This window comes from Mastigoproctus giganteus, chromosome 2, assembly GCF_048544385.1.
Source record: "Mastigoproctus giganteus isolate SK-2022 chromosome 2, ASM4854438v1, whole genome shotgun sequence".
In the NCBI taxonomy this organism is placed as follows: Eukaryota; Metazoa; Arthropoda; class Arachnida; order Uropygi; family Thelyphonidae; genus Mastigoproctus; species Mastigoproctus giganteus.
Genome location: NC_143576.1, coordinates 253,708,723 through 253,735,578, shown reverse-complemented (window position 1 = coordinate 253,735,578; position 26,856 = coordinate 253,708,723). Strand labels below are relative to the sequence as shown.

The 26,856-nt window shown below is 36.9% G+C and overlaps 1 protein-coding gene across 6 annotated transcripts in view; it reads right to left on the bottom strand.

The window, feature by feature from the left end:
• HUWE1 (HECT, UBA and WWE domain containing E3 ubiquitin protein ligase 1) overlaps window positions 1-26,856 on the bottom strand; it is a 1,105,343-nt gene that overhangs the window by 779,338 nt on the left and 299,149 nt on the right. For all 6 annotated transcript variants that reach the window (XM_090389849.1, XM_090389845.1, XM_090389850.1 and 3 more), the window contains exons 18-19: window positions 21,875-22,068; window positions 3,967-4,106 (exon numbers count right to left, since the gene is read on the bottom strand). In XM_090389849.1, the coding sequence (XP_090245975.1) occupies window positions 3,967-4,106; window positions 21,875-22,068 (334 nt within the window). The remainder of the gene's footprint in view (window positions 1-3,966; window positions 4,107-21,874; window positions 22,069-26,856) is intronic.

Below are 26,856 nucleotides of genomic sequence, written 5' to 3'. Positions count from 1 at the left end.
ACGATTCTGTTTTGGCTATGGAAAGTTTAAGTTACCTTTCAATGGTATTAATAGTTTGTGACTGACAAGAGATCATGAGGTCGTCAGCAAACACATATGATTCTACTGTATTTGGAAGTCCAGTGTAATGTTTGAAATTCTTATTGAAAATAAGGTTGCACTGAGGATGGAACTCTGCATTACACCCTCCTTTTGTTCAAGCGATCCTGGATAATCTGGATAAGTTGTTTAGATAGCTAACATGAAACATTATGTGGTGTAGGAAGGAAGGTTTGTATAAATTGAAGTACAGGCCCTCTCAAAACAAAAGAATGAAGATCTTGAAGAACACCCTATCACCAGGTGGTGATAGGGTGTTCTTCAAATTTTTCTCAATATCAAGATCAACCTTGACCAGGTGTCGTTTCATTAGAAAGCACTGTGGGTGTTTGCTATAGCATCATCGCATCTAATGTGGACTGATTCTTCCAAGACTCATACAGATTATTGTTTAGCAAATTTTTTAATTTCCGGGAACCATGTTAGACAACTGTGAAGCATTTTTCTCAGGACGTTGCCTAGACAGACAGCCAGTAAAATTGTTCTTAATGACATAAAGACATAATCCTTTCCTGGCTTCGGGAAGGTTGGAACTATTGGGTGATGCCACGTAAGTATTTCTTAAAAATATTCAATTGTAGAAATTTAAAAGGGAGCTTTTTGCTTTGTTGTTTAGTTCTTTTAATGTTATGTAAAAGATTCCATCTGGACCAGCAGTACGATTTGAAGTTTTATTGAGAGTTTCTAAATGTTCTGTTGATGTAATGGCTGGTTGTATGTGTGTGATACCATCGTAGTGAAGCTGATTTTATACTGATCTGAAGATGCCTTTATTTGTTTCAGGATACTGAAAATATTGCACCATGTAGCAATATTTCCAGTATGTGGCAATGGCCACATGATGCAAGGAAGGCTTATGGCTTAGGCTGCACCAGCCAAAAAAAAAATAAAAAGAAAAAAATAAAATAATAAAAAATAAAGGAAAAAATAAAATAAAAAGAAAAAAATAAAATAACAAAAATTAAAGAAAACAAAAAGAATAAAAATAAAAAAAAAATAATAAGAGAAAAAGAAATAGACAACCTAGGTAATTATCCAGTTGACCTTTGAATTTCCCCAAACTGTCAGCCTCTAACAACTCATGTTGGTAACTTATTCCAGTAATTTATAACTCACTGGCTAAAATAAAACTTCTTGCAATCCAGTCTAAACACTCTCCTGCCCATAACTTGAAATTATGGACCCTTGTTCTAGAATCATTTATAACTGTGAAAATTTCATCCTTATTCATTTTGCATATGCCTCTCAGAGCCTTAAACACCTCAATAAAGTCTCCTCTAAGGTGACTAGTTTCCAAGTTCTGCAACCCAGATATTCGAAGTCTTTCCTCATATGGACGCCTTTTGCCAATCTCACAAGTTGAGATGCCCATCTTTGGACCCTTTCAAGCAAAATGTTTTTCTTTAGTCAAACCAGTCTACTGTCGACTGGTTTGACTCAAGTATGTCGACTGGCTAAACCAGTCGACATACTTGAACACAGTATTCTAAGTATGGTCTAACAATAGCCTTATATAATGGAATTATGAGGTCCTTATCTCTACTCGCAATTGTTCAATAAATCACTGATAGGACACCATGGGCCTTCCTTTCAACCAGTATACAATGCTCGAAGAACTTCCAAGTCTGACCATATCGTAATACCAAAATCCCTTTCCTCCACTACTGACTTTAGTTCAACTCTGCCAAATGAATAAGTTATTTTGGGGTTACTGTTCCCCAGGGGCAATACTTTACACTTTGCTGGATTAAAGCATAGCTGCCATTTTTCTGACCATTCCTGAAGTCTATCTAGGTCACTGTGAAGAAGTTCTGTTTGGAGGTGATCTTTAACTACTCTACCAATCTATACATCATCTGCAAATTTAGGCATCACACCCTGTATCCCTTCATCGATGTAATTTATTAAAATCAGAAACAACAGTGGTCCTAATACCGATCCTTGGGGAACACCACTTCTTACATCAACCCAATCTGAGGAATAACCATTTATCACAACCCTCTGCCTCCTGCCCTGAAGCCATCCAGCTATCCATCTAAGGATTTTCCCTGTGATTCCAACCTGTTCCAACTTATAAAGTAACCGCTCAAGTTGGATTGAGTCAAATGATTTGCTGAAATCCAAATAAACATCGAAATTATTCCTTAAGTCCAGCTCTTGAGTGACCCTGTCAAAATAGCTAACCAAATTAGTTAAACATGATTTTCCCTTTAGAAAACCATGCTGAGCACCCTTCAGAATTCCATTTCTATCTAAATTATCTTGAATTCCATCCTTGATCATTGTCGCCATGATTTTACCTACTACTGAAGTTACACTAAGTGGCTGGTATTTTCCCACTTCATGCATAGAACCGCCCTATGTATTGGAGATGTTGGCACTTTTCCAATCCAACGAATCACTCCCATAATTAGCCTCAATGGTTTAATGCACTCACGTGCTACCTCCCTTAAAATTATAGAGTATATGCCATCAACAGCAGGAGCCTTATGGGCCTGTAGGCTCGAATTTTTTTTCATTACATAAACAGGTAAAATTTCATCATTAATTACATTTCTTTCAACTTCACTCCCATAATTTCTCATTGATGTAAAGTGTTTTCCTTCTGTAAATATCAGTACAAAATAACTGTTGAGTTCATCTGCAACTTCATTTGGGGTATCTAATTCTATGCCATGTCCATTACATAAGAGTCCATCTGGTTTTTCCTTATCTTCTTTGCATTTATATATGTGAAGAATTCCTTATCTCCCTTCTTTGCTCTCTTTGCCAGCCTAACTTTTTCCGTGCCACTATTACAGACTAATTTGTAGCAGTTATAGGCTTCAGTACTTTTTATTACTAACTTTTCCAGGGTGTCTTTTTCTGCTCAAGTACCTAGCAACTTCATTATTCTTCCAACTTCGAATCCTGCTCGTGGAGTATTTTTTTAATGGTATATTAGCATTCACGGCTTCTGGGATTAATGTTTTAAAGGTATGCCATACTTCAATTGTATTTGCTCCCTCTTCCAACTTGGAATCCTGCTCGTGGAGTATTTTTTTTAATGGTATATTAGCATTCAAGGCTTCTGGTATTAATGTTTTAAAGGTATGCGATACTTCAATTGTATTTGCTCCCAGTGACATATCTACTGCATAATGGGTAAATAATATACCATGGTAGATGGGCTATGAAGCATCTTAAGCCATTGTAATTTCCTATCCTGAAATTACAACCCATTCCTTTGTGTTTAACTACTGCTACCTCTCTCTTCATCATCCACTGTAGAACTCCGTGATCACTTTCTACTACTGGTTCCTGTACTGTCAGCCCTATTATGTCATCTGGTTCATGGGCGATAAGTTCTACAGTATTATTTTCCCTAGTACTTTCCTTGACATGTTGATACAAATAACAATCATCTAGTTGATTTAAAAATTTTGTCCCCCCTGTGGAATTCCTTCCCATTTGCTCCAATCAATTAGAGGCAAATTAAAATCATCCATAATAAGACAATCACATTTACTTGCCCATTCCATTTGCATGTAGAGGCACTCATCATAATCTTCACAATCATCTGGCCTGTAGATTAATCCCACTCCCATTATACCTTTACTTCCAACAATCTCACACCATACAGATTCTATACTAGCATGTGAAACATTGGAATCTGGGAAAGCTTTCATCGCACTCAGGCTGGTTTTCATAAGAACCATAACCCCACCACCCCTTCTATTTTCCCTATCTTTCCTAAATACATTATACGTACAGTACTGAAACTCATCATCCCCTATCTTTACAATATAATGCTTGTACTTTACAATATAATGCTTTACACAGTTAAATAATAATAAATAAAAATAATGTATTATAGTGACTGCCAACCCTTTCTAGGCTCAGATTCTTCTTCTTGTTCGTCTTTCTCGGATTCTGTTTGAGTGACTCCTGCAGAAGTTGATGCTCCATAATTTATTGGTTGGGTCGATTCTGGCTGTGGTGCAACATTTTCAGGTTGTACAACGTCACTAGAGAAAATACAATAAATATATATTTAAAAAATCTGCAGAACAACTAATCTTGGGAAAAAAAAATACACAAAATTTCAAATATAACACAAATATTTAGAACTTTATGTAGTATATTGGTAAGTGATTGCAGCTTACTACATTTCACCTTGCTGGTAATGAGAAATATTCCATTTGTATAGCAGGAAAACTCAGAACAAAATGTATAATAACAACTCATGGTCTTATCAGCTACCATATGTGTGTGGTGATTGGTAATCAAGTCATTGGCATTATAAAAAAATCCAAGTGGAAGTCCCGAGCACCAGTATAAAACAGAAAGAGGAAAATCTGAATGTAGCCAAGTAAGAAAATTGTATCAATGTTACTGAACATTTTTGATAAAAAAGCATTAAATAATAATCTGAGTGTACCAAACCAGCAAATAAAAGTGCAATAGTGAAGACAGGATTTACAAAATAATTCATAAACAGCGTTTAAGTTCAAGCAAAAGGTAAACATTCTCCATGTTTCTTACTGCCCAAGTAACTTTATAAAAAACATTTATGCCAATTGTTCTCTGAACCAATCTATTGCCATATCACAAGGCAAACACTCCACTACACCTCAATTAATCTCAGTATTAAAACAAAAAATAAATTTTAATTGTCAAAGAAAAACTTTTAAGACAAAAGTTTCATGGGATAAGATTTATTTCGAAATTTTAAAACAGAAAAAAAAAATTTAATGGAAAGAAATTATATAATACTTAGGAGAACAAAGTATTTAAAGAAAGAATGAACAAGAAATGAGAGGAGGAGGAGGACACACCTTTTGTTTACATTGACAAAATCTGGATTAACAGTAATTTTCAAGGACTTCCTAACAGACAGACCTCCAAAGGACTTCCTAATTCATTTCACAAATATACGTGGTCTCAATTCTAATCTCAATGATGTCCATTTCCACTTGCAGTCTGCTAAACCCCATGTACTCTTTCTGACAGAATCTCAGTTATCGGTTGATTCATCTACTGCTCATCTCAGATGCCCAAATTATTCACTGTATGATTCCTTTCGCCTCAAAGGTGGTACTTGTGCATATGTCCGTTCTGATATTCCCTGTCAGAGACTTGGCAATTTGGAATCTCCTCTCTTTGATCTTCTCTGGCTTAAAATCTCTCTACCTCACTGTGTCAAATTCATCTGTTGTCTCTACCGTTCTCCCAACTCCACTAATAACTTGGAGCTCTTTGACTTCCTCTCTTTGCAACTTGACTTTCCCCAGTCCAACTTTCCTAACAGTGGGGTAATTTTCCTTGGTGATTTTAATGTTCACAACTCCAGCTGGCTTCCGTTTTCTAGTCACATCGACCCAGCAGGTTGAGATGCTGAGGCTTTTGCAATTACTAATGACCTAGCACAGATTGTTCATTTACCTACAAGAATACCGGACAATCCTAATCATAAAGCCAATACACTTGATCTTTTTCTCACAAACAACCCTTCTAAGTACACGGTCGAAGTGAGAGGTCCTTTAGGCACTTCAGATCACAACTTGGTGATTGTCTCTTCACCAATGGAACCTTTATCTCATGGCTATTTCCAACCTCGTGTTGTTTGGCATTACAAGAATTCATTTACCTACAAGAATACCGGACAATCCTAATCATAAAGCCAATACACTTGATCTTTTTCTCACAAACAACCCTTCTAAGTACACGGTCGAAGTGAGAGGTCCTTTAGGCACTTCAGATCACAACTTGGTGATTGTCTCTTCTCCAATGGAACCTTTATCTCATGGCTATTTCCAACCTCGTGTTGTTTGGCATTACAAGAATGCAAAATGGGATGACCTGCGAGACTTCTTTTCTTCTTTTCCTTGGTCGGATTACTGTTTCAAAACTTCTGATGTCTAACGTTTGCTCAGATCGTGTCAGTGAAATTATTCTTGCAGGAATGGAATCCTTTATCCCACACTCCACTTTAAAATCTCGTCCTTTATCTAAACCTTTGTTTTCCGATAAATGTGCTAAGGCTGTCCAAGAGAAGAATGTTGCATATCGTAATTGGCTTGTTTCTAATTCTTCAGTTTCATTTTCTGCCTACACCAAAGCTCGCAACAATTTTAAAGCCGTTATTATATTCGTGTTTATATTTTATTACTCTTGCCTCATTAAAAAGAAAAACATGGTTCCCGTGGATGGCACGAAAGGAAAGTTCAGATGCACCTTTTCTTTTTGCCCTCACCGATGCCTACTGTTGTTGAATTCGCATCAAAAGATAATTTTGGGTAGAACTAATGTAAAAAGAGTTACATTCCCCAAAAGCAATGTTATAGATTATGTTGGTTCGTTCCATACTATGTTATTGTTGTTATTTGGTTTTTGGGAGCATTAGCAAGTAAGGCCATATTGCTCCGGAGATATGCGGTGGTCATTCCCTGACCATTCCGCATCCTCCGTATTTGGTGGTCACGGGCTTGAACCCCGGTCTAATCAAGAAGAGTGTACTACGCACTGCTGCTCCTGCCAACCTGGCTATGGAGGCCTCGTTCCATTCTAACAGTTGTAGTTGACTTCCTCATCTTCAATACTGTGTTGAGTTTACTTATGGGCTATGCAACAATTTTAAATTTTGTGTTTATAAAAATATTAATAAATTGTTTATACCACTGCTGCACATAAGGAACTTTAATAGTATGAACCAGAGCTATAATGTTCGATACGTTCTACATTGATATCAATATTTGTAAAATAATAAGAGAATTTTACCTCAATATAATATGTAGAACACTTCCATATGATACTCTCCAGCAATTAAAATGAAAAAATTGAAAATCTTACATTACAGTAAAAAATAATTAAAAATCAAATGAACACAATTAAAAATCAATCTAACATAATTAAAAATAGAATTAAAAGAAATTCAACGAAACAATTGCAAAACGATTTTCCTTCCTGAAGCTGACAATGCTTTGACTGTATGCCGTGATCACAGAAACAAATTACCGAATAGGGGTGAGCATGAAACTCAAACAGGGATTATTTGTCTTCACACATGCACTTTTACGTAAAAGCCCATGGAGATTAGAAACGGGTGGCGAACATTAGCAGTATTATCATGTCATTTAATTTTGACATTTTCTGCAATTAATAGTCTAGTATAATTACGTTGGACGCTAAGTATTTTGGCCTCGTTAAATAAAAAAGTATTTTTTTTGAAAGGCTAATTCTGATGCTGCTGAACAAGAAGCACAGAGGCCATGTGTTGATTAACACGAAAATTCAGAGGAAAAGGCATAGAACCTTGATATTATGAGTTGCAATCCCACCAGGTCATTTATTTGAGTTGCGAAAGAGAAAAGGACTCAGCGATTTTTCAGTATAGTGTGTAGTTTCCATATTGGCCTCGCCATAATTTTAAATTCAGTATCTTTAAAGCATCTGTTAAGCTGTTTGTGGCACTGTTCGACACATGAGACAGAAATAAAGTATTTTTTTAATATTATGATTGTTGGTTGATGTAGTATTTTGTATCCTATCCCTAGCTTGTGCCCTAATTTGGTTTATTGTAGCAAGGTTTATGGTACCCCTGTTTAAGAATCTGCTGGTTAATATTTGTATTTCTGAGTCCAAAGCAGGTTCCGTCGTTGATTATTTATAGGCATTTAGAAATTGATTAAGAATAATAGATCTCTTGTAGGAGAATGGGTGATAGCTGTTATAATGTAAAAGCATGCCGGTGTTTGTAGGTTTACAATAGATGTTAAATTGGATTTTATTCAAGCGTGAAATTTAGAAAATTTAATGGCTTTGTATCCATACCCTCTCTTTCCCATATAAATTTGAGTCTAGAGTAAATATTATTAAACAAATGCAAAATGTCTTGGATAGTAATACTATCAATAGTAACTAGAACATAGTCTAAATACATCCCATAGTATGTGATACTGAGTAGAAAAGGCATCAAATGTATACTAAAGTTTTATTAAAGGAGGTGGCAAAGCAACTAAGCAAACCCTTAGCCATAATTATGAGAACATCCTTAGACTCAGAGGAGGTTCCCATGGACTGGAGATGTGCAAATGTATCCCCAATTCACACAGGGGGTATCGAAGGGTGACACGAGTAATTACAGACCAGTGTTTAACTTCTGTTCCGGGTAAAATAATGGAGTCACTGGTTAAAGATGCATTGCAGGATCATCTACACAAGACTGCAGCAATAATTCAGACACAGCATGGGTTTGGTAAGGGAAAGTCTTGTCTGACAAATTTCATAGGACATTATGATGTGGTTACACAGGAACTGGATGCAAAAAATAATTTTGATATCATATATTTGGATTTCAGGAAAGCTTTTGACACTGTTGCTAGAATGGATAAAAGGATGGTTGAGTGGGAGAAGACAGAGGGTGGTAATTAATGGGTGCTGCTCTTCGTGGACTAATGTTATTAGTGGAGTCCCACAGGGTTCGGTGTTAGGTTCACTGTTGTTTTGTATATTTATCAATGATATTCATGAAGGTATATCAGGCTTAGTCTCTAAGTTTACAGATGATACAAAGGTTGGCAGGGTTGTTAATGACAGTAATGGCAGTGTGCTACTGCAACAGGATCTAGAAAATTTGGGCAGATGGGCTAAGAAGTGGCAACTGAAGTTTAACCTTGACAAATGCAAAGTACTGCATATGGGTAGAAGTAACTCCAGAGAAACGTACCAACTGTGTGGTACTACACTGAAGGTGGTAGAAAATGAAAAAGACCTGGGAGTAATTGTGCAGTGAGATATGAAGTTTTCTGAGCAATGCAGACAGGCTGCCAGGGCAGGTCATGGGGTTTTGTCAATGATATATAGGAATTTTGCTAGCAGGGAAAAGGAGGTGATTGTCCCTCTGTATAAGGCAATGGTCAGGCCACGCCTTGAGTACTGCGTACAGGTCTGGAGGCCTCATTTTAGAAAGAATGTAGATTTGCTTGAGCGTGTGCAGAGAAGGGCAACAAGATTGGTGAGGGGAATGAAGGGATCCTCTTACCAAGAGAGGCTTAAGTTCTTCAACTTGCAGAGGCTGGAGACTAGGCACCTGCGCAGTGATCTGATTGAGGTGTATAAGGCCTTAAATTGGCTGAGAACGCTGAATTCTGATGGGATCCTTCCACTTGTTCAGATTACGAACCTAAGGGGGCATAAATTCAAATTAAGAAAAGACAGAGGTAGAATAGATGTGCGGAAATTTGCCTTTGGCCAGCTGGTGGTTGATTGCTGGAACAAGCTTCCATCTGTTGTTGTGGTGGTTGATAGGTTGAATAAATTTAAGGAGGAACTGGACAGGCATTTGGAGGGAATGGTGAGATTTTTTTTTTTTTTTTTTTATTTGGCTGATGCTGCATAAGCTCATAACACTTACTTTCTTGCATCACATGCCACTACTACTACACACTGAATCGTTGAGAGATAGACCTCCAATATTAAGCCACTCAAGCTCAATTCCATCGCCAAACCAAAAATTTGTTTGTATACTTTGTCTCGAAAGGTGATATAGTTGGCCTCAGATTAATTTGATGTGAGCATCAGGCAGTAGGAATTTCCTATCAAAAGGTATGAGCAGATATTTATATTTTTCAAAAAAAGGTTAGCATACAAAAGGATTATATATATACAAAAATATAACACTCAAAACATTGCTGTCGTTTATAAAGCTATTAGTGCAATACGAGGGTGATATGAACGTTCCCAGTCCTTAACCTCTCGCTATCTTCGCCTTTTTTATCTACACTTTCATCCCTTCCCTTTCCTCAATTCACTTGCTTGCCTTATACCAGGGGTGGCCAACTTAATTTGTGATGCGATCTACTTTTTTTTCTTCAAAATGTGCCGTGATCTACCATCTCAAATTTCATTGCACGAGGTTAAAAAAGTTAATCAACACATATTGAAAAATGCTGTTTATAAATTTTAAAATTCAATACAATTTCAGAATTCTTATTTTAAATTCATACGTTTTTAAAATTTGAATTTATACGAAGTTTGTATCTTCGTGTCATCTGCCAAGCTTTCAAAATCGGGGATATACTGTGATAAGGCCAACCGTAAACAATCTTCTGTATGCAAGTCTGTAAGAGCACAGCGTTTCTTCGTCTCTGTTTGTTTCAAACACGAAAAGGCTGATTCACAATTGATATTTGGAACCAAAACAGGAATTTAGAAGTTCACTGCATTATTTACATTTGGGTACTTTCCTCGGCAAACATATTTCCAAAAGTCTTTTTCTGCTGATCTGGATTTTAGGAAGATATCGTTTTGCAATGTAATAATTTCATTTTCAAGTAATATTTTCTCCATGTGAAAAATTGCGATTTTTTCTGCAATTTATTTTGTATCTAAGTCAACATTAAATGGATAAGAAATATATTGAACAAGGTCTTCAATTGTTTTAAAATCACTGAATCTGGTTTCAAAATCGACCACATTTTCAATTTCAGAAACATATTTCTCTCTATTAAATTCAAAAACAGGATATTTTTACAAATGATATTTCCTAATGCATATTTGCAAAATGGTCAATTTTTTTTTCTTTGAGATCCTTAGCAATTGCCAAAAATTGATATTTATAGGCAGAAATATTACTAATCATGTCACCCACATTTTTATTTTTTCCTTGTAATTCCAAATTCAGATTGCTTAATTTACTGGTAAAATCTGCCAAAAAGCCAAACCACACAACCACTCCGTATCTCGTAACTGCTGATAACCATTTCCCCTTTGATCAAAAAAAAAAATTTTTTTAATTTCATTCAGCAAATTTCGAAATCTCTGTAGAAACTTACTCTGACTCAGCCACTTTACATCTGTGTGTAATGTCAGATCTGGTTCTTTTTCACTGAGTTGCATTTTGAAAAGTCTCCTCTGAAGAGATTGTCCTCTGATGGAATTCACGATTTCGAAAGCGATGTCCATAACACTTTTAGTATATAATCTTTTGCTGGCTAAGACTTGTTGATAGATGATACAAGGGTAACTCAAAAAATCTGGAATTCATCATCCTTTTGGCATAATGCGATGAATTCGATAAGATATCCCATCATTGCTTTAGCTCAATCTGTTATTGATATGACCTTAAATAGTGGTAATTTAATTTTTTCAATAAAATGTTTGAATGAGTTTGAAAGATATCAAGACCTCTAGTTCTTTCTTTTAACAAAACCATACCCAGCAGTTCTTCTCTAGAATCATCGAAAACCATACGAATAAAAACGAGCAACTGAGCTGTATCACTGACATCTGTAGATTCATCTAGTTGTAAAGAAAAGGACACACAATTATCCATATGAGCAAACAATTGTTCGCTCACATTTTTACTCATTTTTTCGATGCATTGCATCACAGTATTGAGATAATTGCAGATCTTGAAGAGCACTTTTAATTTCACTTTTGTTCTTCAAATTTTCAAAAAGAGAATCTGTTATTTCTAAAAATGTGACTGATGAATTGACCATCAGAAAATGGTTTGTATTATTTTGCAAGAAGATGACTCACTTTAAATGATGCTACAGTTACTGCTTTAGATTGTAAATTTCATGAAGAAATTTTGATTTCTTCATGAAAGTTATTTTTAAGTTATTTAAGTTATATTTTTCTAAGATCACTATTAGGCAGGAAATCCGATTGATATTTATCGTGGAGTGCGTTGAAGTACCTTTCTAAATTTCCTTTTTTGGCTATAGCCACAGAAGCATTGCAAATCAAACAGCAACATTTTTCTTTCACATTTACAAGAAATGTATTCTAGTTCCCACTCTCGATGAAAACAATAGGATTTACTCTTTTTCGTAGTACTGTATTCATTTTAAATCAAAAAGGTATTAAATTAACATAAGTACTGTCCTGTTATTAAAACAGCAAAAGCAATGCGTACTGATTAAAACACTAAGTTCCACGAACCAGAAAAATATTCTGTCTGAACAGCTAATATATAAGATAATTGATGAGAGGATTCTTGAATGAGGAAGTTGTTTCCAAAATAACCAGACAAACACACCACCGTTTATTGCTCTGTTTGGTTATATCCTTATAAAAATCAGTTTTGAATGCCTTTGTGATATTTCTCTAAAGCTATTTCTGGAGGTCACGACCATAAAACAATAAAAACAATTTGCACTTTCCGGTTTATTTGGCTTTTCTGTAAGTGCAATCTAATTATAAATGGGTAATAAACTCAATCTTATTGCATTTGCAATAAAACCGACAGCTGGAATTCTGTGGTATTTTACGTTATGGTGAAATCTTCAATCATACAAAAAAAATAAATAAATAAAAAATAAAAAATTTAAAAAAAAATAAATAAATTTTCAAAATCTGCTCTTCATTCCTATTTTTGAAGCTTCGTACAAAAAAAAAAAAAATAAATAAATAAATAAAAAAATAATAATAATAAAAAATAACACGCAGCGGAAACCCGCTGTGCAACATAAAATTTTCGTAGTACAGTCAGTCCTCGTATAGCACAATAGTTGCGTTCCTAGAAACCCTCGTGCAATGCAAAATCGTGCAATATAAACAACAGGCCCTATGGGAAAAATGGGGTTAGGTGCCGACCACCCAAGATTGAACACACATTTGTAACCAAAACATTACCAAACACAATAAATAATCTTAACAAAATACTTACGCATTTTATTACGACTATTGCGTAATAAAATATTGCTAATGCTTTTACTTCTATCGTAAGCAAACTTGTTTTTTGTTTGATTTTCTATCCAAACAGATGACAGGCGTTCCATCTCTTTCAATTCTTTGTGTCTTAATCTAATGGATTTTAATTACACTTTGAGTTGTTCCTGCTACGAAAGTTGTTTTTATTTTCTCTGCATTCTTTGTAATTCTCGGCGTTGCCTCATTTAGGTCTGTAGCACATGCAATATCACATGGTCTTTCATTTCGCTAAAAGTATTTCACAATTTCATATTTTTTCTCTATCGACAGAGGCGGATTGGCCATAAGCCTTACCGGGTAAACGCCGGTGGCCGGTGTGATTTGGGCCATAAACCATAGTATGAGGCCACTATAAATTTCCCCTGGTAAGAATTTTTGACCCAGTCCGCCTCTGTTTATCGATATTGCGTTTCTTTTTCTCTCTGAATCTGCAGTGTCTTCACCAGGATGCTTCCTTTTCAGACCTTTTAAATATTTTACTCATTTTTAGGGAACAAAGCACAATTACAAAACGAGGAGGCACACTTGATACACAAACAAAGCTGCGCGCGTGTAGCAACTGAATAAACAACACCGTAAAGGCAGAGATACACTATTAACACCTCACATTTTACTAAAGCACATTTCTAGGGGTTACTACCATAAAACAATAAAAACAATTTCCAGTTGCGTTTCTGGTAGTGGAATCTGTTATAAACTGGTAGTAAACTCGATCTAATTGCATTTGCGATTATACCGATAGCTGGAATTGTGTTGGTTTTTACGTTATTATGGTGAAATGTATTTCCCCTTAACTGATATAAAAAAACAAATACATTTTCAGAATCTTCTCTTCATTCCTATCGTGTTGCGTTCGGTTGGGGTGATTCTGCTTTCGACTGCCATTTCTTGTAAACACAAAGGCGAATCGTGTATAAGTGAATTCGGTTCGTGTTATATAAGATATCGTTCCCATATTTATAAATCGTGTATGATCGAATTCGTGTAGTGTAAACACGTGTTATACGAGGACTGACTGTCCTGACTGTGCAAATCGAGGAATGAATCGAGGTATATTTAAAAGTCATCGACCGAAATTAAAGCCGCAATCTACTCATTGGCCACCCCTGCTTTATACAATTTGTATGCATAAACTTCATATACATATTCTACCAAAAAAAATTTCTAAATCACATCAATCACTTATAACTACCTATTATTGTATCTAGGTTACAATGTAAGCACTTACTTTAATTAATACAAATGGGCCTGTTGTACTGAATTCCATTAACAATTAATGATGATTAAGGAGATTAATTATACTGTATATAACCAGTAATAAATTTAATGACAAGAATGTAGTTTCAGGGTAAAATGGACCCCCTTCATCAGCAATATAGAGATTCTAATGGAATAGTGACGTCAGAGACAAAATTTAATAGATACAGAGTTGTGCACGCTGTGATGGTTGCATGGCTGCGAGATTGAACGTTCAATCTACTAGATTGGCACTCATTGTTGGTGCACGAACTTTGTGGGTTTCATGCTAGCGTATATCCAGCTTCAAGACAGTTGTTTCCAAGGTAGAGTGTAGCCTCGTGCCCTTGCAGCAATTCACGGTTCTTGGATTGCATGATATGTTAAGCGACTCCAGCTAGAGGCAGTGGCAAAAGTGCCAGGATTGGTCAATCACTTTGTAATCGCATTTAGGGGTTAGGGTCATGGTAGGTCTGCCAGAAATGTTCCGCGATTGTGGATTAGTGTCACCAAGGAGAGAATTGATCTGTCATGCTCCGCAAAGCGTTACTGAAGTAATCTTGAAGTGATCGACCAATTCTGCCACAGCCTCTGGCTAGAGTCGCTCGACATATCATGCAATTCAAGAACCATGAAAGGCTGCAAGGGCACGAGGCTACACCCTATCTTGGAAACAACTGTCTTGAAGCTGGATAAATGCTGGCAGCAAACCCACAGAAGTTCGTGCACCAAGAACGAGCACCAATATAGTATTTGAATGTTCAATCTTGCAGCCATGCACACATCGCACCACGCACAGTTCTGTATCTATTAAATTTTGTCTCTAACATTATTCCATTAGAACCTGAAGTCCATTTTACTCTGAAAGCTACATTCTTGTCATTTGCCATTCAATTCATTACTGGATATGTACAGTATCATTAATGTCCTTAATTTATTATGTTCTACAACATACACTACATTGGGACTATCTTGTCTGTATCTTTGTGTAAGTTCTACTGCTTTACCCTCCTATTCATTCTCACTTATTCTTAAATTTCCTTTTCTTCCACAGGTATGGAAAAGTATAGAAACAGTTTTTGATACATGATCAGTGTAGTCCCCTGATGAAATACCTGATTATGTATCAATATTTATTTTTAGCTAACATCAAGATTATAATTTTTCTCCCCCTTTCTTCACCTTAAAACCAAAATATCCCACCCTTATCTGATGCTTGTTATTACTTCATATTACTCTATATTAATTTAATCATTTTTATTTTACACTTCCCTTCTTTCTAATTGGCTATCCAATTCAGCCTTTAATTTCATTAAACTCATTATATCATATAGAACATTCACATTCTTTCTCACGCCTTAATATCTCCAATTTATGCTATCCTTCTATTAGTTTTGGCATTTTGTGCAATTACTCTTCCATCTTCGCACTTTTCAACAGACTTATTAATTGCACCTCACACACACACACACACACACAAAAAGGTTTTTTATTTTTAGGCAATATAGCCTAAGATATGTGTGTAACCATAACCTACACAGCCCCTAATAGTAACTATAATTAGCGAAGTCATACTAAATCAAATATTAACAATATACCAAATCAAAAGTATCATAATGCCATTACTGCATAAGGCTTACATAGAAAGGCACGTCTACTTGGGGCTAGCACCTCTCAATATATGCAATCAATAACAACATGAACCATCTGTTTCTGCGAGTTATATGCCAGTCTCACCTCATTAATATATACTAAATATAGTATACGTAATAGCTTTAAGATCAAATTTAAGTTAAAAATAGCATAAATTTGCTAAACATGCAAAAAATGAAACTCGCAATAGAAATATGAATGATTGGCCAGCAAATATAACTGCTAGCCCTACAGATAGCTTTATTCTTACATTATTAGAATATTTACACAGGTTTCTGTAGCCTAATAGGCAGGAAAAGCAAGGCAAGGGTATAGGCCCAAGAAATGGGTGAAAGGAAAAGGCAACAGGAATAGTAGCAGTAGCGCCTCGAATTACTCCAATAGATTTTGAGGCATAACATATGAGAGTTAGATAGAAAATAGAAGGCAAACACAGAGAACTATTTCGGAAAATTACCATGGAGGAGATACCTATTCTATTTATTACTTAAATTTTATTGATTTCTGGTTGATTTTTTTTTTTTTTTTTTATTTTATTTGAAATTTAAGTGTCCTGGTTAATCCAATCCGGGTAAATCGAGAGTCTGCTGTATATTGCTATGAATTCTACGTGATATGTTCAAATGCCAGTGTGTGAGATTGTCTCAAATTTAAAATTCTTACGTTTGTTGTAGACTTTAGTATCAACCTTCCCAGCCATAATTTTAATATCAATATCTAAAAATGTGGCAGCGATAAAACTAACTTTATTGGTATGTTCAGGCTCCAGATCCGAATGATAAAAAATAGTCATTTCTTGCAGAAAATTTGGCTCGTTGATTGAAATAAGGTCATCAATATATCTATAAAGTATGGCAGTATTATTAAACTTACTTTCAAAGTGGTGCAAATAAAGATTGGCTACAATACATGAACTACACACACCCATAACTATTGATCTGAAAGCTTCCAGATCTACTGCTTGTTAGCTGTAGATCTGGAAGCTTTCAGATCAATGGCTAACATTTTCCATCCCATCTGTCATTTTTAAGCATTGGACCTTAAGTGTTATTTCGTCACTTTGGTATTCGCTTACTTTCATAGTTTAGTTTTGATATCACTGCAGCTACCTAAGTTCTTATTTTTTGTATTAACATTAGCATTAGCATTAGCAGAGGCATATGATGCAAGAAAGCAAGCTTATTCAGCATCAGCCAAAAAAAAAAAAAAAAAAAACCCACTCCCATTTCAACCCTCCGTTCGTTCGAAATACCTGTCCAGTTGAGCTTTAAATTTGTTTAGGCTATCAACTTCAACAACCAGTGATGGAAGTCGGTTCCACCGACCAACCACCCGCTGGCCAAAGGCAAATTTCCGCACATCTATCCGACATCCGTCCTTCCTCAATTTGAATTTATGCCCTCTGAGGTGATTATTCTGAGAAAGATGAACAATCCCATTGGCATTGAGCATGCTCAAACCATTCAAAGCCTTATACACCTCTATCAGATCACCTCGCCGGTGCCTAGTCTCCAGACTCTGTAATTTGCAAAACTTAAGCCTTTCTTCGTAAGAGCAACCCTTTGTTCCATTTACTAATCTTGTTGCCCTTCTCTGTACCCGTTCCAGCAGCTCTACATCCTTCTTGAAATGAGGCCTCCAGACCTGTATACAGTACTCAAGATGTGGCCTTACCATTGCCTTATACAAGGGAATAATCACCTCCTTATCCCTGCTAGAAAAATTCCTGTATATCATTGACAAGACACCATGAGCTACTCTTGCAGCTCGTCTGCACTGCTCAGAGAACTTCATATCTGCCTGCACAATTACCCCCAGGTCCTTTTCATTCTCCACCACTGTCAGTGTAGTACCGCAGAGTTGATACGTTGCTCTGGGGTTACTGTTTCCCATATGCAGCACTTTACATTTGTTGATGTTAAACCTCATTTGCCACCTCTCAGCCCATCTGTTCAACCTGTCCAGATCCTGTTGCAGCAGCATAGCGTCAGTATTGCCCTTAACGACCCTGCCAACCTTTGTATCATCTGCAAACTTGGACATTAAACTTGATATCCCATCATCAATATCATTCATAAACACCGAAAACAACAACGGACCCAACACTGAACCTTGAGGAACTCCACTAATAACATTAGTCCACGTTGAGCAGTGTCCATTGATTACCACTCTCTGTCTTCTGCCACTCAACCATCCCCTTATCCATAGCAGCAATTTGCCTCCAATGCCACACTGCTCCAATTTGTGCAGCAGTCTTCCATGTGCAACAGTATCAAAAGCCTTTCTAAGATCCAAATATATAATATCAAAGTTATTCCCTGCATCCAGTTCTTTTGTGACTACATCATAGTATCCAATCAAATTGGTCAGGCAAGACCTGCCCTTAACAAAACCATGCTGCGTCTGAGCTATAACTGAATTCTTGTCTAGATGATCCTGCAGTGCTTCTTTAACCAGTGCCTCCATTAATTTACCTGGAACAGAAGTTAAACTAACAGGTCTATAATTACTTGTGTCAGCCTTTGAACCTCCTTTGTGAATTGGGGTCACATTTGCACATCTCCAGTCCATAGGTACCTCCCCTGAGTCCAAAGAAGCTCTCATAATTATGGCTAAGGGTTTGCTTACTTCCTTTGCTGCCTCCTTTAATATAACTGGATAGATCCCATCCACCCCAGGTGCCTTTTTTATGTTTATCCCCAACAATCTCTCCTCCACTTTCCTCTCAGTTATTACAAAATCATCCAGCTCACTGCCAATGTTTACTTTACCTACATCATTCTCCTTCCTGAATAACTCCTCATGCGTGAATGTAGATGCAAAATACTCGTTTAGATTGTTAGCCACCTGAGCAGGATCCTCAACTGTTGAACCATCAATATCCAGTGGACCAATCTGATTCATCCCTTTCCTTTTCGAGTTCAAGTATGTAAAGAACTCTTTTCTGTTTTTCTTTGCATCCTTTGCCAAGGATTTTTCATAGTCTGCCTTTGCCTGCCTAATCTCCTTTGTGACTTGGTTACAGACCAACTTATATCTATCATAGGCTTCCATGTCACCCATTAATTTGTATGTATCCCATGCATTTTTCTTCTCTGCCACATGTCTCATTAGTTCATCTGACAACCATTTAGGCCTAAACCTTGAACAATATTTCTTAGTTGGTATGTAAAGCCTGGTAGCCTCCAAGATTAGTTCCTTGAATGCTTCCCATTTTGAGTTTGCTGTTGGTAACATCATCAGTTGGTCCCACTGTATAGAATTTAAATACTGTCTCAGACCATCATAGTCGCCTTTACGAAAACAAAAACCCTTCCCTTTACCTCTGATGGTAGTTACCATCAATCCCATTGGCATTGAGCATGCTCAAACCATTCAAAGCCTTATACACCTCTATCAGATCTTATTTATGTCTTATTAAGTTTAAGATTAAGTCTTATTAAATGCCATTTATTTTTTTAATTTACTAAATTATTTATTTGCAGTCTTTTTAAGTTTTTCTTTCACCAAGTTTTATATTTCACAGATATGGGATGCAGCCAGTCTCTTTAGTTTTCTAAATTTAAATTTTTTAGTATTAATCAGTTATTTTCAGTGCTTGCCTTTACATTTTTACTTAAAAATTTAAGTAAAATTTAAACAAAGACAAACACCACTTTGCAGTTAATGGACTTTACTGTTACTGCTTTTAAACAGTAAAGAGCTATTATACAACTCACAGAGATGAAAAACGATGACATTTGTTGAATAGCAACAGCACAGAACGGTTACTTATTTCAATGGGGGCTTTCAGAATATATCTCACTTAACCATGTTCCACTTAAAGTTAAGTAACAACCCCATAATTTGTTACCTGACATATTCTGTTAGTATAAAATTCACTTTGGCTATACTCAGGGACATACAACAGCCATACACAGGATTCAATTAAAAAATTGCTTCCTGCACACAGAGGCGTCCACAATTATTTGGCAGTGAGGTGCAGCAAATGAAAAGGTTAAGCCCCTAGTCTGCAGTTTGAGGAAAACATTTATTAGCATTTTATGAATAATTACTATACAATATGATTAAAAAAAAAAAAACAGAAATGAAATGGATGTTTTCAAACTATGCAAACCAAAAGCATAAAAAAGCAAACCAAAGCATACAAAAGATTTTTCAGTAAACACAGTGACTTCTCATGTGTAATTCCATCATCATAGTATTGCTCTAAAAACAATAATTATTGAAAAGAAATTGCTTTTATCAGTAGTAGTAGTGGCATGTGATGCAAGAAAGAAAGCGTATGAGCTTATGCAGCATCAGCCAAAAAAACACACCAATCCCCTCTAAATATTTGTCCACTTCCTCCTTAAATTTATTTAACCTATCAACTTCCACAACAAAAGATGGAAGTTTGTTCCAGCAATTAACCACCCACTGGCTAAAGGCAAATTTCCACACATCTATTCTACACCTGTTCTTCCTCAATTTCAATTTATGCCCCCTCAGGTTCGTAATCTGAACAAGTGGAAAAATCCCATCAGAATTCAGCGTGCTCGACCCATTCAAGGCCTTATACACCTCAATCAGTTCACCTTGCAGGTGCCTAATCTCCAGCTGCTGCAATTTGCAGAACTTAAGCCTTCCTGGTAAGAGGATCCCTTCATTCCCCTCACCAATCTTGTTGCCCTTCTCTGTACACGCTCAAGTAAATCTACATCCTTCCTAAAATGAGGCTTCAAGACCTGCACGCAGTACTCAAGGTGTGGCCTGACCATTGCCTTATACAGAGTGACAATCACCTCCTTTTCCCTGCTAACAAAATTCCTGTATATCATTGACAACACCCCATGACCTGCCCTGGCAGCCTGTCTGCATTGCTCACAAAACTTCATATCTGACTGCACAATTACTCCCAGGTCTTTTTCATTTTCTACCTCCTTAAGTATAGTATCACACAGTTGGTACATTTCTCTGGGGTTACTTCTACTCATATGCAGTACTTTGCATTTTTCGAGGTTAAACTTCAGTTGCCACTTCTCGGCCCAACTGCCCAAATTTTCTAGATCCTGTTGCAGTAACACACTGCCATTACTGTCATTAACAACCCTGCCAACCTTTGTATCATCTGCAAACTTCGATACTAAGCCTGATGTACCTTCATCAATATCATTAATAAATATACAAAACAACAGTGGACCCAACACCGAACCCTGTGGGACTCCACTAATAACATTAGTCCACGAAGAGCAGCACCCATTAATTACCACCCTCTGTCTTCTCCCACTCAACCATCCTTTTATCCATTGTAGCAATAGTGTCAAAAGCTTTCCTGAAATCCAAATATATGATATCAAAATTATGTTTTGCATCCAGTTCCTTTGTAACCACATCATAATAACCAATCAAATTTGTCAGACAAGACTTTCCCTTACCAAACCCATGCTGTGTCTGAATTATTGCTGCAGTCTTGTGTAGATGATCCTGCAATGCATCTTTAACCAGTGACTCCATTATTATACCCGGAACAGAAGTTAAACTAACTGGTCTGTAATTACTCGTCACCCTTCGATCCCCCTTTGTGAATTGGGGATACATTTGCACCTCCAGTCCGTGGGGACCTCCCCTGAGTCCAAGGATGCTCTCATAATTGTGGCTAAGGGTTTGCTTACTTCCTTCATTGCCTCTAATATAACTGGATAGATCCCATCCACCCCAGGTGCCTTTTCTTATGTTTAACTTCAACAATTTCTCCCCCACTTTGTTCTCAGTTGTTACACAATCATTAAGCACCCTGTTACAATTTGATAACCTTGTGGCATTTTCAAACCTTAACTCATATGTGAATGTAGATGCGAAATACTCATTCAGTTTCTTTGCTATCTGAGCAGGATCATCCCCACTTAGGTCCATACTAAGCCACCTTTTCTTGACTGAACTGCAATGAAAGTTCAATGCACTTACAGAAATACTGTTTTGTCGAATTCACAAAATGGTTTTACTGTAGTCTAACATAACAAAAGAATAAAAATTATGCTATCAATGTTCTAAAATTTTTATAGACCTCTTCATTAATTGTAACATTTTAGTTAAAGATATTAATTGTAACATTTTAGTTTAAGACAATGATTCATGTTAAATGGAATAAAATTCATTTCTATAAATCTTTCAAAATTCTTCCTTTAAAAAATATGAAGTTTTATACCCTGAATTAGGAGATGACACATTTAATCCTAAGTCCACTTCCATGGGTATCTGATTATCACTGTGGGCAGTACTAATAGGTATGGAGGGTGCAGGTGCTGGAGAAGAAGGATACTCTGTTAGTGAAACTGATGGCTCTCTGTGACGGGGCTTTATTACATAAGGCTGTTCTAGCCTACAGATATCCACTTCCATCTATGTTTAAATAAGTTTATTTTTTTTAGAAAAAAATTATGGAAGTAATTTCTAAATTATTAATTTATAAATCATTCATTAAATTATCATTAGGAAAACATTTTACTAATATAAACTAACAATATCTATAGTGAGTGGACACTTTATGAGAAACTCCTACAAAATAAATCCCCTCCCTCATTTTAGCCTGCAACAGACTAGATTTGTCACGGCAAGGGCTTAACAAGGTGTCAAAAACACAACACATGGATCCTCATCCACTCAATTGTTTCCCAGATTTGTTGCAAATAGCTGCAGATCAGTATTTGAAAACAGCTCAATTCATCTTATGCTGCTGGTGCTCACAACTGGATTGAGGTCTAGTGTGGAGGCCACTACAGCGTTGAATTTGCTACTCATGCATTTCTGAAACCAGTCCTGTACAATTGACAAGGCACATTATTCTGCTGAAGAATGCATTCACCTATGGATAAGCTGCAGCCATGAAGAGATGCTTTTTAGAAATTAATTTCAGATAACCTGTGGCGTCAAACATTGCTCCACTAGTATCAAGGGGGGTCCACTCTGCACCACAAAAACACTTCCACACCATTACATTGCCACCACCAAGAGGGCTGAATTCACACTTGCATTCCTGGGATCAGTTTTGTGACATGGACATTAATTCTGTTAGAACCCATTTACTTGTGGATACACTACAGTCACAAATGATGTTCCCTCTCAGAAACAATTTCCAGATTTTGTGAACCATAAAACCACTCCAACACCATTTACACTATCACCACCAAAGCCTGCAATGTTGATATTTGGTAGGATGGGTAAATGGACTTGTGCTTTTTTTTACCACATTCAGGTCCTCACAACAGTGTGAAATAGCAGGAATCGAACTTTATCAGACCAGAAATGTTTGGCCAATCTACAGCTACTGTTCCTCCGCTCACTATAAATACACATTTTTATCATTCTATTCCAATCTGGTTCGGACGTCATCTGCAATATGCCACCCAATACCCCACCTAAGTCTGACAAGCTGTGCATTCTGAAATGTTTCTTTGAGTACCACTGTTGCCCTGAGTTGCTATTTGACTGACTATAACCTTTCTATTACCCTACACAAGTTTGTGTGGGCCTCTCTCAATAAACTGTTTCAGCTCACAGAATCACCACAAGCTGGATAAAATTCGATTTGGTCATTGAGCTAACCTCAATATATCCAAGACAGTCATATATGGAAACCTAAGCATGAGTTGCAGTTTTCAAGATATTCATACTGGTTCATCTGGCAACTACTGTGGCACATTCAAAATAACTTAAAGCTTTCATCTTGTCTATTTTTGCACTGAACTGAATACACAGAGCATCCCTATATATCTGTCCACCTAGTTTTCATCTTGTGGTATGAGTATGTGATGCTGTTACTGACGTAGCAATTTATTTCATGAAAAGGGTAAGTCATAATATAGTGGCCACTCAGTGAATATTCTGTATAAATTTTATATAGAGTAAAGATAAAGTGAAACTAATACATATGTTTTATATAGCAAAGATAAAGGAAACCAATAATATAATAATGATGAAGGAAACTAATAAATATGTTAAAAAACAATAAAAGGCATTGAATTTGCTTATTCTTAAAGCTGATTCTGAATTTCATCTTGAAGAATAAATCCAGTTGTTGTAATTCTTTCTTTTTTGGTGCAAGGCCATATTGCACCTATCGATGATATGAATGATACACAGTGTATCATTCATACACTATGTATGAATGATACACTATGAACGGGCACAAAGTGGCAGGAGTGCTGTGACCCGGGGGAGAGACCTGGGGGGGGGCGCTTCTCCAACGCATCACAGCCTAAAAAAAATGTGCAGACTTGTGAAATGTTTGCCCAACTCTCTTGAACGGAACATGATATTGCCGTAGGGGATGTCTTTGTGTGTGTGCACGATGTAAGGAGTGTAAGGAAATCAGGCGACAACTCAGCGTTGTTATGGGCCTATATGAGAGTTTGAGGGACAGGGTGGATGCCCTCGAAAGATCTAAATTGAGGGGGCCATCGGGCTCTCAGCTGTCCACATCAACACCAGAGCTTGCACTTGGTCATCACGCAACACAGCGGCAACTCCCAAGGCAGAATGCGCTGGTCCCACAGGAACTAGTAGTTGTTGATGACTCTACTGTCAGGGAAACGGGAAACATGCTTTGTAAAAAGGATAGGTGGAACAGGACCAGGGTATGTCTTCCAGGTGCAAAGGTTGATGACGTTGGAGCGGATATCATCTTTTAAGGACACAAAAGGTGATATAGTTGTACACATTGGCACTAATGATATTAAGAGTAGGAGACCGGCAGAATTACTTAACAAGTACAGGTCACTGTTGAACAAAAGCCGAGAATTAGGATTGAATTTGAAAGAGTCTGCAATTCTGCCCACACACAACAGAAGGGAGTATATGATGAGAGCCTTGTCAACCAATTCCGCCCTGGAAAGACTGTGCAAGGCTCAAGGGATAGAATTTTTTTCAGCTACGACTGTACTTGTTCACAGGAGAGACTGCTTCTACAGGGATGGGATACACTTAAATAGGAAGGGTGCAAGAATATTTGCGGATGCTATCGAGGCAGTGTTAGGTGGGTCGGAAAACTGATAGCTTGGGGGGGGATACAAGGACTAATAGATTAACAGTGGCCGTAGGCAAAAGTGAAGGCAATTCTTGCACAACTTCTATTAGAATAAGTAGCGACTTGGAGCGAGGGGTATTGGGAGTTTCAGGGACGGATGGCAGTCATCCTGAAATAGGTGGGTATATGGGATGTGTTAGGGTAACTAGGAATAGGAGCATGTATACCAATGTTAGAAGTATAGTAAATAAATTTGATGAATTTGAAGTGTTGGTCAAGACATCAAAGGCAGATATTGTTGGGATAGCAGAGATGTGGTGTCACCCAAATTTAAGGAATGCTGAACTGGAATTTGGGGAGTACAATGTGTACAGAAAGGAAAGACAGGATAGAAAGGGAGGAGGTATTATGCTGTTAATTAAGAAAAATATAAAATCAAAAGAAGTGCACCCAGTTGATATAGATGAACAGTGCACTGTTGAGTCAGTTTGGTGTGACATAAGCACTGTGAAAGCAAAAATAAGAGTAGGAGTGTGTTATAGGCCTAATGACTCGAATGAGTACAATGAACAATTGTACAGAGAAATAGAGTGGGCTAGTAAATCGGAATGTCTTATGATAGGGGATATTAACTTCCCAGATATTGACTGGAACTTGTGGGTTGGTCACTCACACACTAGTCAGACTTTCGTGAATTTATTGGATGATTGTTTTCTGCAGCAGCATGTTCGAGAGGCAACCAGAGAAAGTAATACTCTTGATCCGGTTATCAGCAGTGATCATTCGGGTATTAAGAATTTGCAGATAAAGGAACTAGGTGGCAGTGATCACAGTGTACTGATGTGGGATTTACTTAAAGATTTAATTACCATCAGGGGTAAAGGAAAGGGTTTTTGCTTCCATAAGGGTGAGTACAGTGGTCTCAGACAAATTTTAAATTCTGTACAGTGGGATCAACTGACAATTTTACCAACACTAAATTCTAAGTGGGAAGCATTCAAGGAATTAACCGTGGAAGCTACTAAAAGTTTCATACCTATTAAGAAATATTGTTCAAGGTTTAGACCAAAATGTTTATCAAATGAACTAATGAGACTCATGACAGAGAAGAAAAATGCATGGGATGCATATAAATTATCAAGCGACTCAGAAGCCTATAGCTGATATAAGCTAGTCTGTAATCAGGTCACAAAGGAGGTTAGGCAGGCGAAGGCAGATTACAAGAAATCTTTGGCAAAAGATGCTAAGAACAACAGCAAGGATTTCTTTAGTTATATAAACTCTAAAAGGAAGGGGATGAATCTGATTGGTCCACTAGATATCGATGGTTCTACTGTTGAAGATCCTGCTCAGATAGCAAACAAACTGAATGAGTATTTTGCATCTATATTCACACGAGGAATTATTAAGGTTTGAAAATGGCAGATGTTATCAAATTGTAGCAGGATACGTAATGATTTTGTAATAACTGAGAGCAAAGTGGAGGAGAAATTGTTGAAGTTAAACATAAGAAAAGCACCTGGGGTGGATGGGATCTATCCAGTTATATTAAAGGAGACTGCAAAGCAACTAAGCAAACCCTTAGCCATAATTATGAGAGCATCCTTGGACTCAGGAGAGGTTCCCACGGACTGGAGAAGCGCAAATGTATCCCCAATTCACAAAGGGGATCGAAGGGTGACACGAGTAATTACAGACCAATTAGTTTAACTTCTGTTACGGGTAAAATAATGGAGTCACTGATTAAAGATGCATTGCAGGATCATCTAGACAAGACTGCAACAATAATTCAGACACAGCATGGGTTTGTTAAGGGAAAGTCTTGTCTGACAAATTTGATAGGATATCATGATGTGGTTACAAAGGAACTGGATGTAAAAAATAATTTTGATATCATATATTTGAATTTCAGGAAAGCTTTTGACACTGTTGCACATGGAAGACTACTGTACAAATTGCAGCAGAATGGTATTAAGGGTAAGTTGCTACAATGGATAAAAGGATGGTTAAGTGGGAGAAGACAGAGGGTGGTAATCAATGGATGCTGCTCTTCGTGGACTAATGTTATTAGTCGAGTCCCACAGGGTTCGGTGTTCGGTCCACTGTTGTTTTGTATATTTATCAATGATATTGATGAAGGTATATCAGGCTTAGTGTTGAAGTTT